General features: G+C 36.2%; 1 protein-coding gene across 1 annotated transcript in view; it reads right to left on the minus strand.

The window, feature by feature from the left end:
* Positions 1-16,298, minus strand: part of LOC308389649 (ALK tyrosine kinase receptor-like) — a gene marked incomplete at both ends in the record, with an annotated part of 250,026 nt that overhangs the window by 85,129 nt on the left and 148,599 nt on the right. The window contains one exon of the mRNA XM_080871141.1: positions 11,377-11,487. Coding sequence (XP_080727267.1) covers positions 11,377-11,487 — 111 coding nt within the window. The remainder of the gene's footprint in view (positions 1-11,376; positions 11,488-16,298) is intronic.

Below are 16,298 nucleotides of genomic sequence, written 5' to 3' on the forward strand. Positions count from 1 at the left end.
AGTACAAAGTTGCAAAAGCGAGTGAGAATTAAAGAAATTGAAGAAAAGTTATCTGGAGCATGTACAAACTGATATTAATCATTGATAGATTGAGAGCAAACAAAACAACTGCTGTATAATGCCCTCCGCTATCTTAGTTTAATTGGTCACATGACTGCATCACATGACTAAAATGTGTCATCGTTTTCAAAAAGGCTCCGGGTTCACTGTCCACACTGCAATGCGAAAACGGCATTGTCAAATGTATCCGCTTTGTAGAGCGTTTTCAGAACGCTGCGTTTTCCTTGACCAAAAACGGCGTCTCTTTGTGGACAGAAGGCCAAAACGAAGAGAAAAAGACGCGCTTTCAAACAAAAACATATTAGTGTGGACATGGCCTTGGTCTGCCACTTCATGGCTGAATTGCTATGGTTCATAAACATGTTCACTTTGCAATGATATCACATTTTATCGTGGAGTATTTCAAGTATAAAAGAAATTTCACAAATCATGCTTTTTAGAACAGGTCACTCTTTTACAAATATTTGTGAAGGCAGACTGCATGGCTCGGTGCTAGATTTTATACACTTTTATTTTATTTTACAATTATGAGGTGTGGCCCAAACTTTTTTCCACATGCTTTTTGGTAGCACTGCCAACGTTAACCACACTCAGCAAACTAATTTGCCTTTAAAATGTCAATCACCATGCAGACTTGAAAACATGATCTGTTGATTAGTCAACTGATGATTAATTTTAAATAGCTTCTAAATACACACAAGACATTTGCATTAAAATGTTATTAACCTGGAACAGTGGTTTCAGTTTTACACAGTACAAAGGGGAGTCAATTTTTTTTTCCTCCTGTTTAATCATTGAATAAATGAACTTGCACCTTTGAATGATAGGTGTAAAAAAATGAGATGCTGATGAATGACTCTAGTAAGTCACTAGTTACCCATTGTAAATTTACCTATGAGAAAGTTAAATCTTTTACGCAATGATGGCTTGACAGTGTCAAAAGAATCAATATCACTTCCTGTAATTTATTTACCCTGTAAAGGAAGTTGAGGTTATCAGAGCAAATTATGCAAGCTGGTTATAAAATCCCATACATATATAATTTAGTTTAATCAAAGTTAGGAGATCCTTGTAAACAAGGCCAGAAATTGATCTTAATGAATTTAATATGTGTGTGCTTGAATGTACTAAAGATATTTAATTAATTAAAAAAAAAAATCTAAACAGACAAGAGTGAATCTTAGGGCTACTGGTAATCAAGCAGAGCATTCCCAGAGTTGCCAGCGGTACTGAATCTGTTAACAATGTTGTGTGACTGCTTAATGAGCCTGTCACAAAATTATGACCCTGACCTTACTTATCAAACAAAGCATGGATTCAGTGATGCTTTGTGGTACACAGCTCAAGGTCAGAGAGATGTGAGCCAACTCCGGCCTTCTTAATTTTCTATACAGATTAACTACTGAATTCCCAGCAGCGCAGCGCTATTTGATCAAATACTGGGAAAAAATATGAGATGCTGTATTTGCACAGAAGTGCAGACATCAAGCAAATTACATCTAACAATGGATGTCTCTTTGTGGCTAGAGAGCTGTAACTGTGCTGACAAATCTCCCCATGAAACCCTTTAATTGACATGATGGATATGTTTATTTCCTGATTACAATGAGATTCTGTCCGGCTGAGCTTATTTATGTATCCATTTGACTGTTTAATGGCATTTGCATTTGAAGCAAATTAATTTCCTATCAAGCAAGCAGGAGCCTTTTGTAAAATATATACATATGAATGGATGTGTGGCAAGTGATTTTTGACAAACAGAAGGTGCAACAGGGACTAGAAATAAATTAAAAATCTGTAACCCATATTGTTTATTTTTTTTCTATTTCCTAATCTGACTTGAAAACGACAAGTGCTGGTCCCAAAACAAATGAGTATTTTTCAAAGTTCTTTTTTTAACAGTAACATTTTTGATGTGACTTGCTAGGAATATGAAGGTAAAAGTGGTTAACTCATCTGTATTTCTTCGCTCAACTGCATGCGACAGTTACTGATCCCGGATTAGAAGGGATCAAAGTCAAATGTCAGTAAACCCATTCCTTGTGAACTTATTCCCTTGCTTCATCCATAGCATCCACTTTTCAAAACTACAAAGGTGACAAGCTGGCAGGGGGTCAAGAGAGGTTCTTCACAATAAACTCTCTGCAGATAGAGAAAAAAAATAGCAAAACCCAAACCCATAAAAAACCCTTTGCTTTACAGTAGATTTTTAAAATCATAACAGTTTGTGAGTTTCTCATAATTCAATAGCAAGCCAAAGCAATTGTAAACAACAGCAGCACATCCGCCAGCAAACCCTGTTAATTTGGTCATTGCATTTCCACCCATGACAGACCCCTTGTTTTTATCCACTCCAATTTTAAAATTGGTCCCATTATTTAGAGCAGCCCACAAATGACCAACCAAAAATAAAGCTGCAACAGAAGCATAGACTGCGGTCAGATGCCAGATGTGAAATACAATTTATAGCTACACATACTCATCCTTCAGAGACACAACAAGTCAATTGCCACTGACTCCCAAAAACAATACCGTAGTAACCATTTGCATATTTGCTGGTTTCTACACAACAGATGCTGAAAAGTCTTTCTGCCACAAAGCATTTAGAAATCAAGTCAGGTAAAAGGCTGCATAAAGAGTGACGGTCTTTAAGTGGATGTAACCAGCAGCATACTGTCTTAGTTGGTGGGTGTCTTTTTTTAGAAAAAAAATATTCCCCACATAAAATTGTTTTTTTTAGTATAGCTAATACATAAAAAAACAGTAGTGCTTCAAATGTTTTTTGTTTTTGTTTTGTTTGTTTGTTTGTTTGTTTTTTTTACCACAAATGGTAAATGGTAAATGGCCTGTATTTATATAGCGCTTTACTAGTCCCTAAGGACCCCAAAGCGCTTTACATATCCAGTCATCCACCCATTCACACACACATTCACACACTGGTACAAGCTATGTACCAGTTTAATATCACATAATAAATGAATCAAATAATAAATCACACTAAAACATTCTGGAGAAGGCAGCACCACAGACCACGAGGATAAATAATTTGGCAATCCCACTTGAAGTTAAAGTGTTTGAAATTTTCACCACTAAAGTCAGTAGATTCCAGTGAACTGAGTTCTGTTTTATTATCCCTCACTATTCAAGTGCCTAATCCCAGCTATGGTGGCTGCTATCTTTACCTCAGCTATTAATCCTGGGTGAGAAGACCCTAACCCTAACCCATCAGCCTTTATTTAATTTGGAAGAGGCTGTAAACCTGTGTGAACGGAGTCCAATATGGCTCAGTGCCATACTGAGGCAGGTTGTTCATCATATGCTGAGCTAACAGTAGCGCACTGTTTTTGCCGCTGTTAACTACTGTTAGCCTCTGTTAGCTTCTATTCACTGGCATAAGTGAAATGTTTTTATAAGTGCATTTATTGCTTCTGGTCTTTGATGCTGAGTAAATAAAGATGTCATAGCTCATATGTGACATATTAATTAACCATTGTGCAATATAATAATAATAATAATGCATTTTATTTGAGGGCGCCTTTCAGAAACCCAAGGTCACCTTACAAAAAACAAAATTAATAAAAAGAACAGTAGTCATAAAATACATAAAATAAGTTAAAATTAAACAGAGCTTAATATCAAACTGTTCGCCACAGGGAAAGTATGGTTTTTACAATACTCATGCATAACATTAGCTAGCATAAGGTTAGCATATAACCAATGTTGTTTAGCTGGCTCTTGTTAGTTATCCGGATATGGGAGGGTCACATTTCTAATCTGATGACATAAAAGTAATTGTAAAAATATTGAGAATAAATGAGCATGTTTGTGCACGTTTTTGTGTGACTTTTGTTCAGGAGATGAGGCATGAGGTGAGAAGTGGACTATTTTCCCTCTCATGAGTCTGAAGGTGCAGCCACAATATTAAATGGTTTTCTGGCTCTAATATAAACAGCATCCTGGTAGGTTCACTACTTCCTAGCTATTAGACACAATATCCACTTTAATAATAATAATAATAATAATAATAATACATTTTATTTAAGAAACTGCCTTCCAAAACACTCAAGGACACTGTACACAAGCAATAACAACAACAAACATAACCATTTACAAAATAATAAGGATAAAACATTGAGCAAATAAATAAAATAAATTAAAGTAGCAGGATGGAAAAATTTATGTGGAATAGGCTAATGTGAATAGGTGAGTTTTGAGTCTGGGCTTAAAAAGAGGGAGGAAAGTGTTCAGAAAACAATGTGTGTGAGAAACGTGATACTAAGAGCTGGTATTAAAGATTTGATGTGATTTTTGTATTACCTCAGTAAAACAAATTTCTAATGGGTCTTGAATGTGATACTAAACTATAGTTTTGCCTCATCCTGGAATCTACAATGTATCTAGATATCCCTTGCATGAACACTGGAGGAACTTTTTTTTTTTTTTAATTTGTTTGAATGACTTCTACACCTAAACGAATGCTCAGAGGAGCCTAACTCCATGCACTTCACCACTTTAAATAGCTGTGGAAATAAAACAGCGCACCAACTAGTAGGGGTTGGAAAGGCTAAATGATATGACTCCAAGAGGCAGCCACATTTAAGCACCTGCTCCAGTGTTCTATCCTTTATAACCCTCTGCCTTTGCAAATGTGTTTTATTCCAGCGCTGTGTCTCATTACACAAGAACAGCACTACCAGCTGAGTGAGGCAGATGTTCCATTGTGGAGCACAGCAACTCCTCAAGTGGCTAGCATCCATCTGAATGCCTGTGTTACAGCTGGCAGGCACAGCTGATGCAGGACAATCCATCTCCATGAAGAGAACAGGTCTAAAGTGATAAAGACGGCATATGGGAAGGTTTTAGCAAAAGAGAATATGGCTATGGTCAGTTCCTGCTGCCATTTTTCAAAGAAGGACATAAATGTTGATGGGAAGCAGGAAAGACTTCAAGACTGAGGGCTGTGACGTTATTGACATCACTGACACAGTGGGGCAATAAAATCAGTTTACCAGCACTGAAATTCAAACAAGGAAGATGAGTTGCCCTGTATCTTCGCAGCTAAAGCTGCTAATCGAAGCAGCGATGCAGAGAGAGCGAGAGAGGGAGAGTATGGTGGCGTAGGTCCAGTCGGTCTGTGCTTTTGGCTTTTGTGGTAGGTAATAAATGCCAGCGGACAGCAGATGCTGTAGGGAGAGCAGAGATCTATCGCTGCAGCCTACAGCCAAGTTCACCGTGCCATGTTGTTGTGACTTGTCCTCTCTCAAACCTTTTCTCAGCACCCTCTGATGCTATGTTACACAATATAAAACCAGCCAATCTTTAAAAGTCCCTTGGAGATTTATCAGAAGAACCAAAGAGTCATGACTCCTTTTGGCTTTTAAAAATGTAATCTCTCCAAGAAATGAAATACAAAGAACAAATAGGAAGGAAAGAATGCCTATATACTGACAGAATACAATGCATTATAACGAGTACTAGTAAAAGTGTACATTTGTTCTTGTCTGTTCAATCAACATTTAATTTGTTTCACTGAAGCTCACCATTACTCTACATCAGCATTTGTAATCATCAAGCTTTTACTGTCCAGATGTAAGCCTTCCTGCTCCAGCCAAACTCACTTCACTAATCACCATACAGAAAAATAAAAATAAACCCTCTCTGGGCTTGTTAACATACTAGAGACAATAGGTCAGAGCTGTCATTGCATGAAATAGCAGAAAAATGTACTTGGCTGTGTCCATGACAGGCTGATTGATTCAAAAACAGTATGGCAATCTGTTGTGTAACTGACACCAGTTCAGTCAGGTTCACTGTGGACTGTCAGAGCCACGAGCAGCTGAAGCATTGATTGATTGGTAATTTATTTCAACATGTGAACAATATACAAGTACATTTAGAAAAGAAATGAGAGAAAAAAAAATATACTATACAAATTACATACAAAAAAACATTCTGATTAATTTACATGTTGAAAGGGAGTGGGAAGAAGTATACACTTATTTAATCCCACCCCTGTCCCATAAATTATCAGTGAATATTTAGTCAGCTTCCTTACTGATATAATTTGTAATAAAAATAGTGAACAGATTTCTGATATACTATATACTATAATATCACATCATGAATTTTTTGTTTGTTTGTTTTTAAATAGAGACATTCACTTAATTTAAATATTTTCCTTTTCTTTATAGATCGAGAAGATCATATTTTTATAACTCTTTTTGAACAGTTTTATGTTTGGACATTGCTTTAATTCCATATTCAGTTTGTTCCATAGTTTCACTCCATGAACAGAAACACAAAAGCCTTTTCTTGTAGTACGTACCTTCATTGTTTTGAAATTACAAAAACCCCTTAAATTATAACTTCCTTCTTTCAAAAAAAACATACTCTGAATATTACCTGGCAGTTCTTTATTTTTTGCTTTGAATAGAATTTGTGCTGTTTGGAATTTCACTATATCGTCAATTTTCAATATTTCAGACTGCAAAGATAGTGAGTTTGTATGTTCCCTATAACCTGCATTGTGGATGATTCGAATTGCTTTCTTTTGAAGAGTAAAAAGTGAATGTAATGTGGTTTTATAGTTATTGCCCCAGACCTCTGCACAATAGCTTAAGTATGGTGAAACCAGTGAACAGTAGAGAATATGAAGTGATGTTCTGTCGAATACCTGTTTTGCCTTGTTTAGTACTGCAATGCTTCGTGATACTTTGGAATGAATATATCTTACGTGAGCTCTCCAGTTAAGTTTTTCATCTATTATTACCCCCAGAAATTTATTTTCACTGACTCTTTCAATATCAACACCATTTATTTGAATCTTTGCATTTGTATTTAAACTACTATTTCCAAATAACATAAGTTTAGATTTATTCAAATTTAATGATAATTTGTTTTTATCAAGCCAGAACTTCACTTTACTTATTTCATTAGTCATATCCTCCAATAAATTCTGCAGATCATCACCAGAGCAAAAAATGTTTGTATCGTCAGCAAAGAGAACCATTTTTAATACTTTGGACACTTTACAGATGTCGTTAATGTACAAGTTGAAGAATTTTGGACCCAAAACTGACCCTTGGGGTACACCACAAGCAATGTCCATACATAAGGAGCAACCACCATTTATTTTCACAAACTGCTTTCTGTCACTTAAATAACTCCGGACCCAATCTAAAACTACCCCTCTGACACCATAACGTTCCAGTTTTCTTATTAATATATCATGATCTATAGTGTCAAATGCCTTTGTCAAGTCTATGAATAACCCAGCCACATATTGCTTTTTGTCTATGGAATTTGTGATGTATTCTATTGAATCTAATAGTGCCGATGATGTTGATCTGCTTGATCTGAATCCGTACTGACTCTCAGTGAGTAGTTTATGTTTATCTATAAATTTTTCCAGTCTGTTTTTAAACAGTTTTTCAAGAACTTTTGAGAATTGAGGTAGTAAAGAGACAGGCCTGTAGTTTGTGAAATGGTGTTTGTTTCCAGATTTGTATAGAGGTATAACTTTTGCTATTTTCATTCTGTCTGGAAATCGACCAGTTTGAAATGATAAATTACAGATGTATGTAAATGGTTTTATAATAGCCTCAATGACTCTTTTAACCACTATCATATCAATATCGTTACAATCCAAAGATTTGTGATTTTTACATTTTTTGACAATTTCAAGAACTTCATTTTCATCAACGGCTGTGAGAAACATAGAATATGGATTTCTGTCAATCAGTGTATCGGGTTTTTCCTGTGCTTTCCCAGGATGAGTGATTGTTCTTGCTAAATTTGGTCCAGCAGTTACAAAGAATTCATTGAGACTATTTGCCACAACATCCATATTGTATTCTTCATGGTCATTACAAATGAAATACTTGGGATAGTTCTTTTGTCCAGTCCCACATTTTATAACACTGTTCAGGATTTCCCATAATCTTTTATTATTATTTCTATTTATATCTAATTGCTTCTTATAGTATTCCTTTTTACTAAATCTAAGTATATTAGTTAACCTATTTTTATATCTTTTGTATCTGATTTCAGCATCTTTAGTTCTCGTTCTTAAGAACTCTCTGTATAGAGCATTTTTCTTTATACATGCATTTTGCAGACCTTTTGTTATCCATGGACAGTCCATATATTTCTGTTTCCTACTATATTGCTTTATTGGACAGTTGGTATTGTACAGTAATGTAAATATTCTAAGGAATTTATTATAAGCACTATTAACGTCCTGTTCCTGATATACTTCACCCCAGTTTTCCTTCAATAAATCTTTTTTAAATGCATTCATTCTTTCTTCTGTTCTTACTCGTCTGTACTCTTTTTTACTGTCCATTTTATTGATCTTGTAATTCCTATCATAGATTGTAAAAATTGGAAGATGGTCACTTATGTCGTTAATCAGGAGTCCACTTACAGTCTTATTTTCAATGTCATTTGCAAAAATGTTGTCTATGAGAGTTGCACAATGTGATGTAATCCTGGTAGGTCTAGTAATTTTAGGGAATAGATTCATACAGTGCATTGTGTTTATAAATGGTCCCAGAGATCCACTGTCAAAGATGTGTTTCATAAACAGCTGGGTGACAGTTTGGTGCTATTGGGAGTTTGAATCATCACTTACAGGATGACCTCCAACCCTCCAGGATGGCTGGAAATGGGCAAAAAAAAATCTTGCTGGAGCCGTCACCTCCGAGTGATGCGAATGGGTTGATGTGACAAAGATGCACACAAGCGCCTAAAGGGTTACACAGATGCTCACACCAAGTGATGTAATACTGAACTCTGACATCTTTAGATCACTTTTTAAAGTCACTTTTGGGTTTGCTGTCTCAGCATCAGCTTTGACTGATGCTCTAAGACAACAGCTGCAAGAAACTGTGTTTTTATTCATTCAAACATTTTACATTTAGAATGGCTTCAGCACAGAAAACCGACCTTTGAGGCCAGTGTCATTGACATGGTCTTGAAAATGACTCTTTTCTTCTTCCTCTCTTGCCATCTCTTCAGATTTGATTGGCCCACTAAAAGCTTGCTTTTGAACTATGATTAGCTAATTTTAAACATAATGCCAAAATCAACCCACTTAATTTCTTCTTGTTTACAAAACATGACTAATTAAAGTCATTAACAAGGGTCCTGAAGGATCCTTGAGAACGAATAGTGGAGTGGGTAAACCTCTTAGCCTTTTTCACACACAGAATATGTACAAATAAAGGAATGGTTAATCAATTATGGCCCTTAAGCAGATTTACATGACATTATATTTTAGATTATTTTAAAATGTGTGTCAGGAGTTACAAAATAGTGATTGCAATTGTGTCTGTGAAATTAATTTCAAATTATCAGCTCTGAGTATATCCAATCCAGCAGCAAAGCAGTAAACTGCTTCATATGCAAGTACAATGATGTGAAAAGAGATGTTTTTGCCTTAAAACTAGTATAGAGTACACAAAGTATACTCTGTGATCAAGTGGATTGTAGAGCAACCTTCTCAACAATTTGAAGAATGGTTTTCTGTAGGACTTCACATCATTGCGGAGGAACTGGCACGTTGTTTCAGAAGCGTTGTTTCAGTTCATTGAGGTTCGTAGGTTTGCATTTATGCACAGCTCTCTGCACACTATTACAACACCTGATTCTACTGTGCCTGACAGTTGCTGAGAGGTGTTTTTGTTGATTAATGCCAAACCTCTCCATTTTGGTCTCATCTCACATTTTTTTCCAAAAATCTCTGATTTGTTTTGATGCAAGCATGCAAAATGAAGCCATGCAGTCATGTTCTTTTTAGAAAGAAGCGTTCTACCCTTCCAAATGAACCATACTTGTTTAGTCTTTTCTTATGGTACTGTTATAAACTTTAACAATTAACATGCTAATTGATCCCAAACAGAATGGTTTGATCTTTGCGTGAATTTGCTGGCTGGTGCACTCCTGTGCAAATTGTTTGCTTTGCAGTACATTGTTTTAACATCTCAGGTGGCCACACTTTCTGATGACGAGTTAGTGAAGTTCTTGTGATTATCAACACATGGCTATTACTTACCCTCTAAGGTTCTATGGAGGCAGTAAGTGTATACTTAAGTCCAAACTGCCCTGTGAAAACTATTTTTTTTAAACAGACTGCAGATCTGTTACTAACACAGCTTTAAGGCTTAGTGATGTCTATGAAAAGATTGAATGTTTAATGCTGCTAATGACTTTTTAAGACATGTTCCACATCAAAAGACAAAAAAGAAAAATAGATAAAGCCATGCATTATAATATCCCATGTAAGCATATCCGTTTTATTGCATACACTATCTTAGTTGTAAGTACATAAGACTATGTCTCCTTGACTGTGTACTTGTCTTTTAAAGTTCATTTCACATGCAGCATCTGTTTTTATGTTTATTAAAGCTTCAAAGGTCTCAACAGTTTTGTCATTTTAAATAAATCTGAAAAAAAAGGTAATTCTTTACGCCTTGCTGCTTTCAGGATTCAAAGAGAAAGAAATTGATTTTCATTATTTGACATTGCTGTTTTATATTCAGAGCAAACTTTTTCAAAGTTCTAATTGATTTCTACACATCGAGTTCACTTATTAATAAAAACACTTTTTGGCCATTTTATGGATGGATTATTTAAAATTAAGCCTTCTTCAAAGACTCATGCTAGATATTTTAGTCCCATTTCTCTTCCATTACATTTATATGGAAGAGAATTTTACATTTTATTTTATACCAAAAAACAACCTGGCTACATGTACATTTTTACTAGAGACACACTGATTAACCAGCCAGGGTCTGGAATTAGCTTATTTCTAGTGTGCTTTTGACAAAAAAGTTTACTTTTGCTCATATATGCTATAAGATATAGTTGTTAGAAAGACAATAAGAACTGGCAAAAAATTTGAATCTGTAGGTCACACTTAGAAAAAACAAACCAAGATATTGTATCAGCCAACTGAAATTAGCACATCTCAAATAAAAAAAACAACTCTTTCCAGCTTTTTCTAGGTTTTGAACTGTCTTAATTAAACTGCTTATGTAGAACTGTATCTTTTTATATGCATTGTTTCATTTCATCTCTGCTGTAATTTCACCTGTAAGAAATGTAACACCTTACAGGTGATGCGTGTGTCTGAGTGTGTGAATTCAAGAATAAATACGTGTCTATCTTCAACAAAATCTCAATTTTGTGCCTTGTAGAGAGCAGACAAGACAGAGATTTACTGTGTGCTGAGGGAAAGCTGACGCCAGGTGTTGAGGACAACTGGGAACAGAGATCTGTGGTCTGTTTGAGGAGGGCTGACAAAACCTCACTTACCGGAAATAGGAACTGAGTCACTGGGAAAACTGAGGTTGTCCTCAGCTATCCAGGAGAAGCTCCAGTATCCTTTAGGAATCCCAGGAGCAGTCCTACCATTCAGTGGCTCACCTGCAAAAATAGCAAATCCTCATTTTACTTTCAGAGTACATGTTGCAAAGAATGACTATGTTAAGAAATTCAGTAAAATACACTTCATTGCTTTGTTTATTTAATTTCTGGCACTGATTTAGCATCCACGTTGCACTCCCTTTTCTTTATTAGTCCAGCTTAGTCATAAGTCTGCTTCCTTCATTAAAATTTGTAAACGCTGTATGATCTTGCCTTTTTAGACTAAAAAGTATTTTGATGAACCGTTTGTACAGGCTGAGTCTTTTTTTTCTAGCAGACAAGCTGAAAAGGAAAGTGAAAGTCTTATAGTTGAATCACCAACTATTACTGGAGTTTCTGCAGCAATAATAAAGTACACTGAGGCATTTCACTAAATAAATAACCATTGTAAACTTCACCACTTTTATGTCAACAAAGCATCTGCAGTTTTGGTACAGAGTGAACTGGAGTGATAGTATGAAAGTCCAAGGAGCCATATGAATTGGTTATTGGATATCAATAGACTGCATAATTACCTGTAGGCAGATTTGTCTACTTTTGTTTGACTCTGTCTTCACCTTCTAAACTCAAAGACTAATTATTGCAAGATCGAATAGAAGCATGATACTGTAAAGTAGATGCAAAAACTTTCTCTCTCACTTTATGTACCCCCTATCTTCCAACGATGCCATCACACTCACAAACACACACACACGTACGCTCTCCCTCTTTCACTTTGTCCTTAGTCCATGGATAATTACTACAAAGTCACAGACCAATACACTGCTGCCTAAAAAGGAGACCCCTGCATAAATCCTGCAGTCATTTCAAATGAGCCTTAAAGAGCGATTGATTGTATATGCTGACTTTCATTGCACTAAACAGTTTACAGTTGGCTTCAGCCAAAATGAGACCAGGAGAATATTAAACATGTTTTCTTACTCAGAAAGATTTCTACTAACATTTAAAGCAGACTGCATTAATATGACTATTGTTTAGATTTTTTGATGAGTGATGAGTGATGAGTGGTAAACTATAAAGTATCTCTGTATTTGGCTGCAGTTCACCCTTAATTCTGACTAGTCAACACACCTCTGCTACAGAGAACAATTACTGTAAGTTTAGTAGCTGCCACCACTATGCTTCATTGCAAGGACAATGATCAGAGATGATTTACAGACTCTGTTGTTCACACTACACAGTGTTCAGAATTTTGATCAGAGATGTCAATATCTTTCTCATCAGAACATAAAGTTGCTGTCATTGTGGGCTCAATGTTCTTTTAGCATTTATTGGTTCATTCCATGTGAGTTTTTATTTGCTTTTTACTCAAAAGTGTCTTCTATCTAGCCACGTAACAGAGGCCTGATAATTGACGTGATGCTTAAGTGATCCTTCTAGCATGACTCCCCACTGTGCAGAGGACTTCTGAAGTATGGGTTTATCGCTCAAAACTATATGAATATACCTTAAAACATGAAATGAAAATGATTATTGCTGAACTTTCAACAACAACAACTTTTCAAAAATCAATATACAGTAACAATTGTACTGCAAGAAGGCAACAATTTATTTCCAGTGGAGCTCAAGTTAATTTTCACTTGCAAACATGCCCTGTGTTTATTCTTTATTGCAGTCAGCATGTAGAACCACGACTCACTCTAGTCCATTTTATGAAAGGGGATTTTCTCTTTCAAAAGATTGTGCAACTGTGCATGGCACACCCGTGTCCAGTCACATAACTCAGCTGCTATAATGCCTTACCTATGCTTTATGAGCAGTAGATGTTGGTTTTTTTCCCTCCTCGCTGTGTCCTTTGATTACATGCCTCTGCTTCCAGCTTAACCTCAAACAATTCAGCAGGTGCTGACTTCCGCAATTCTGTTTTTCTTTCTTTTTATCATCCACAGAGCCACCAAAGATGCATAATTTCCCTTTTTCCCCTTCTTGTAACACTATTCCTAGGCTATATATCCTCTTTTTCCTCTATGCATGTAGTCTTTGCCCTTTTGTCAAAGCAAGTCCTTGGTTGTACTTCTAAGCGCGAAGACATTTCTGCTCTCAATAAATTCACCCTCGCTATCGTCATATTGACTGTCAATTGATTTTTGTTTCCAGAGCTAACTAGTAGCTACAGTAGCATCATGGTATAGATGGAATGAAGTGATATAATATAATAAACACTGGCTGTAATATAAAGTCAGTTCTAAAATGATCTTTTGGCCAAATTGTTATTGAGATCTACACAGACATGAAGAACAAATGTGCATGCTTTCTAAACTATGTTCAATTAATCAATAAATTTTTCTACCAGCAAAGCTCAGAAATGTTCTTTTACAGCTGAAGGCTCTGTGAAATAAAACCTCATACATAAGAAATAAGGGGTCAGAATACATTTTGAACTCACTGTAAATGAACAGAGTCATACTCTCAATTTCCAACAGAATGTCATTAAGTAAAAAAAAAAAAAGAGAGCTTGCTGAAGCATTCTGAAAGTTTCATACGTTAGTCAGAACAAGGGTACAACTGTATGTCTGGCAGCTGAGTGAGTCTATGCTCTTTTTATGATTTTTTGTACATCTTTAAATAATATATCAGTTTTATAAATCTGTTTGGTCCATTTCAATTAAAATAAATTAAAATGACTGTAACAATACTATTACAAATTCCCAGAGAAAATTATTTTTGTAACCCACAAAATCAGGTGCATAACAAACACATGAACTGCTGTGCACACAGTTGGAGAACAGAACAGAGAAGAGAGATCTCAGCTCAGTGAGCAATCCAACTCTATCCCACCCACACTCTAAAATCCTTTAAATGCTTAGTGGATTTATCAATGAGGCTTGACTCAAGCTGTCAGTGAGACATGCCTATGCATAAACATACATCTCTCTTAGTTGTGTACACCCATGTTATTTCTTTTACTATTAAAATTGCAAATATCCAGAACCTTTTGTTTAACTTAACTTTTGTTTAACTTAACGTTTAACTTAACTTTTGTTTTAATGAGATTAAAGTGGGGATTCTGAAATACCTTCAAAATCCATTAATGATGGGGAACTAAAACATAGTAGAGAAACATATGGAACAGCAAACTGTTTTGAGTGAACAGTCCTGTACATGAGGTATGTGCTGCTTGTGGCCTTTGTTTCAGAGGAGTGCACGGGTCCATAAAGGCAGCCAATTACCCATGAAAAGTGGAAGCAGGATAAGCATACAGACAGTAGATCTTTGGCTCAGCCAGACCTGCAAATTGGTGTGGCCTTCACTAAAATCATCATGGTTGTGAAATGTTTGCACTCAGAAAAAATTGACAATTCCAATACGTCAGTCACACAAGGTTTTAGAGGGCTAATGTGGTCTTTGGGCGTAGTGGCAGTGCTGCTGGTGGTTCAGTCAAGTGTGATTAGTGAAACTATGTCTTAATCATCCCAAGTTTCAATGCAATTGTCCGAATGTTTGGTAATTAGGAACTTCTACAATCTTCTTGTTCTTTCAGCTGCTCACTTTAGAGGCCGTCCTATGCCTAGTATCCTCCTCTGTCACACAAACCCCCTTCTTCTTTTACTACATACAAGAAGAGACCATTTAAACATTAAACACTAAAATTGTGTAGCTCTCTGCATCTCACCACTATAGCAAAGTTAGTTTGAACAGTAAAGGCTATTATCCAGCCAGCAGGCACTGAAGACACATAAATCAGACACACCCCTTCCACATACCAATTAAAACATTCCTCCACAGATTATTAATAAGCAGAAAGTTCATGTTGCCAACTTTTTTTTGCATTGGCGATCAAGCCACTTCTTTTTTTCTCCACATCAGAATATAAGAATATAGAATTTTAATACTCTGAAATAAGTTGCGCAAAGGATTTTATGCCTATCTTTTAACTGCAAAACAAAAACAATAGCAGTTAAACTCCTGGCCATGGAAGATCTTGTCTAGAGAAGATCAAGCTAAACAAAGACATATCTAAACGTAATGCAAAACAGCTGGAGTATGAAGCACTAACAGCTAATTGAAAGGGAAATGAGAAAGCCACCCTTCTACCTTGTTGGAATTTCATGCTCTTTGGCCTTCTGCATCACAATTGTCCTCATCTTTTTGCCCATTAATTAAAGATTTACCTAGGGATACATACATTACTGCCTAAATAAATCGATTACCTGTCCAGCCCAGTGACGCGTCATTAAATGTTCGTCAAAGTCTGCCAACACCACATCAGGCAGCTGAGGCCTGGAATTGGCTGCTCTCCCTGCTACAAAAGACCACATTGATTTCCATCAGAGGAGCCCTCATGTCCACTAAGCACTCTGACTTTCATTAAGACCTTCACCGAATTCCACACACGTTTCTCGCCAATCCCAAAACGCTGTGTGTGTATACACAGTCATTCACAGACCTCTACCAACAGAGGCAAGGCAAATACTACATCCCTAATTAAACGGTCTTTAAACAGGAGTATGGCGACACTTAATTATTCTCAAATGTTTCAGCTACATTAATACAGGTGTCATGTTTTCCTAAGGCTTAAGTCTCATTCTAACAACGAGCGACAAAGGTTAAACAGGGTTAAAAAAGGAGAGACAGCTAAGTGTTCTTGTGAAAATGCCACCCACCCTGCTTGCTGTAAGCTTTAAGTGGGAGATGAGTTGTTTCTAAGAGGCTTTTTGCATTTGTCATAAGATGCTGGTACATTAATATGTTTTTGCATAAACCCTGACTTGTAAACAAGCAAGGATTTTGGTTCAACTGTTTGATCCAGCTTATTAACTTAAAGTGCTGCCCATGAAACCGACCCTTAAGACCTCCAAAAATGCAACCTC

The sequence above is a fragment of the Rhamphochromis sp. 'chilingali' genome, assembly GCF_963969265.1.
Source record: "Rhamphochromis sp. 'chilingali' genome assembly, chromosome: 21".
NCBI classification, from domain to species: domain Eukaryota; kingdom Metazoa; phylum Chordata; class Actinopteri; order Cichliformes; family Cichlidae; genus Rhamphochromis; species Rhamphochromis sp. 'chilingali'.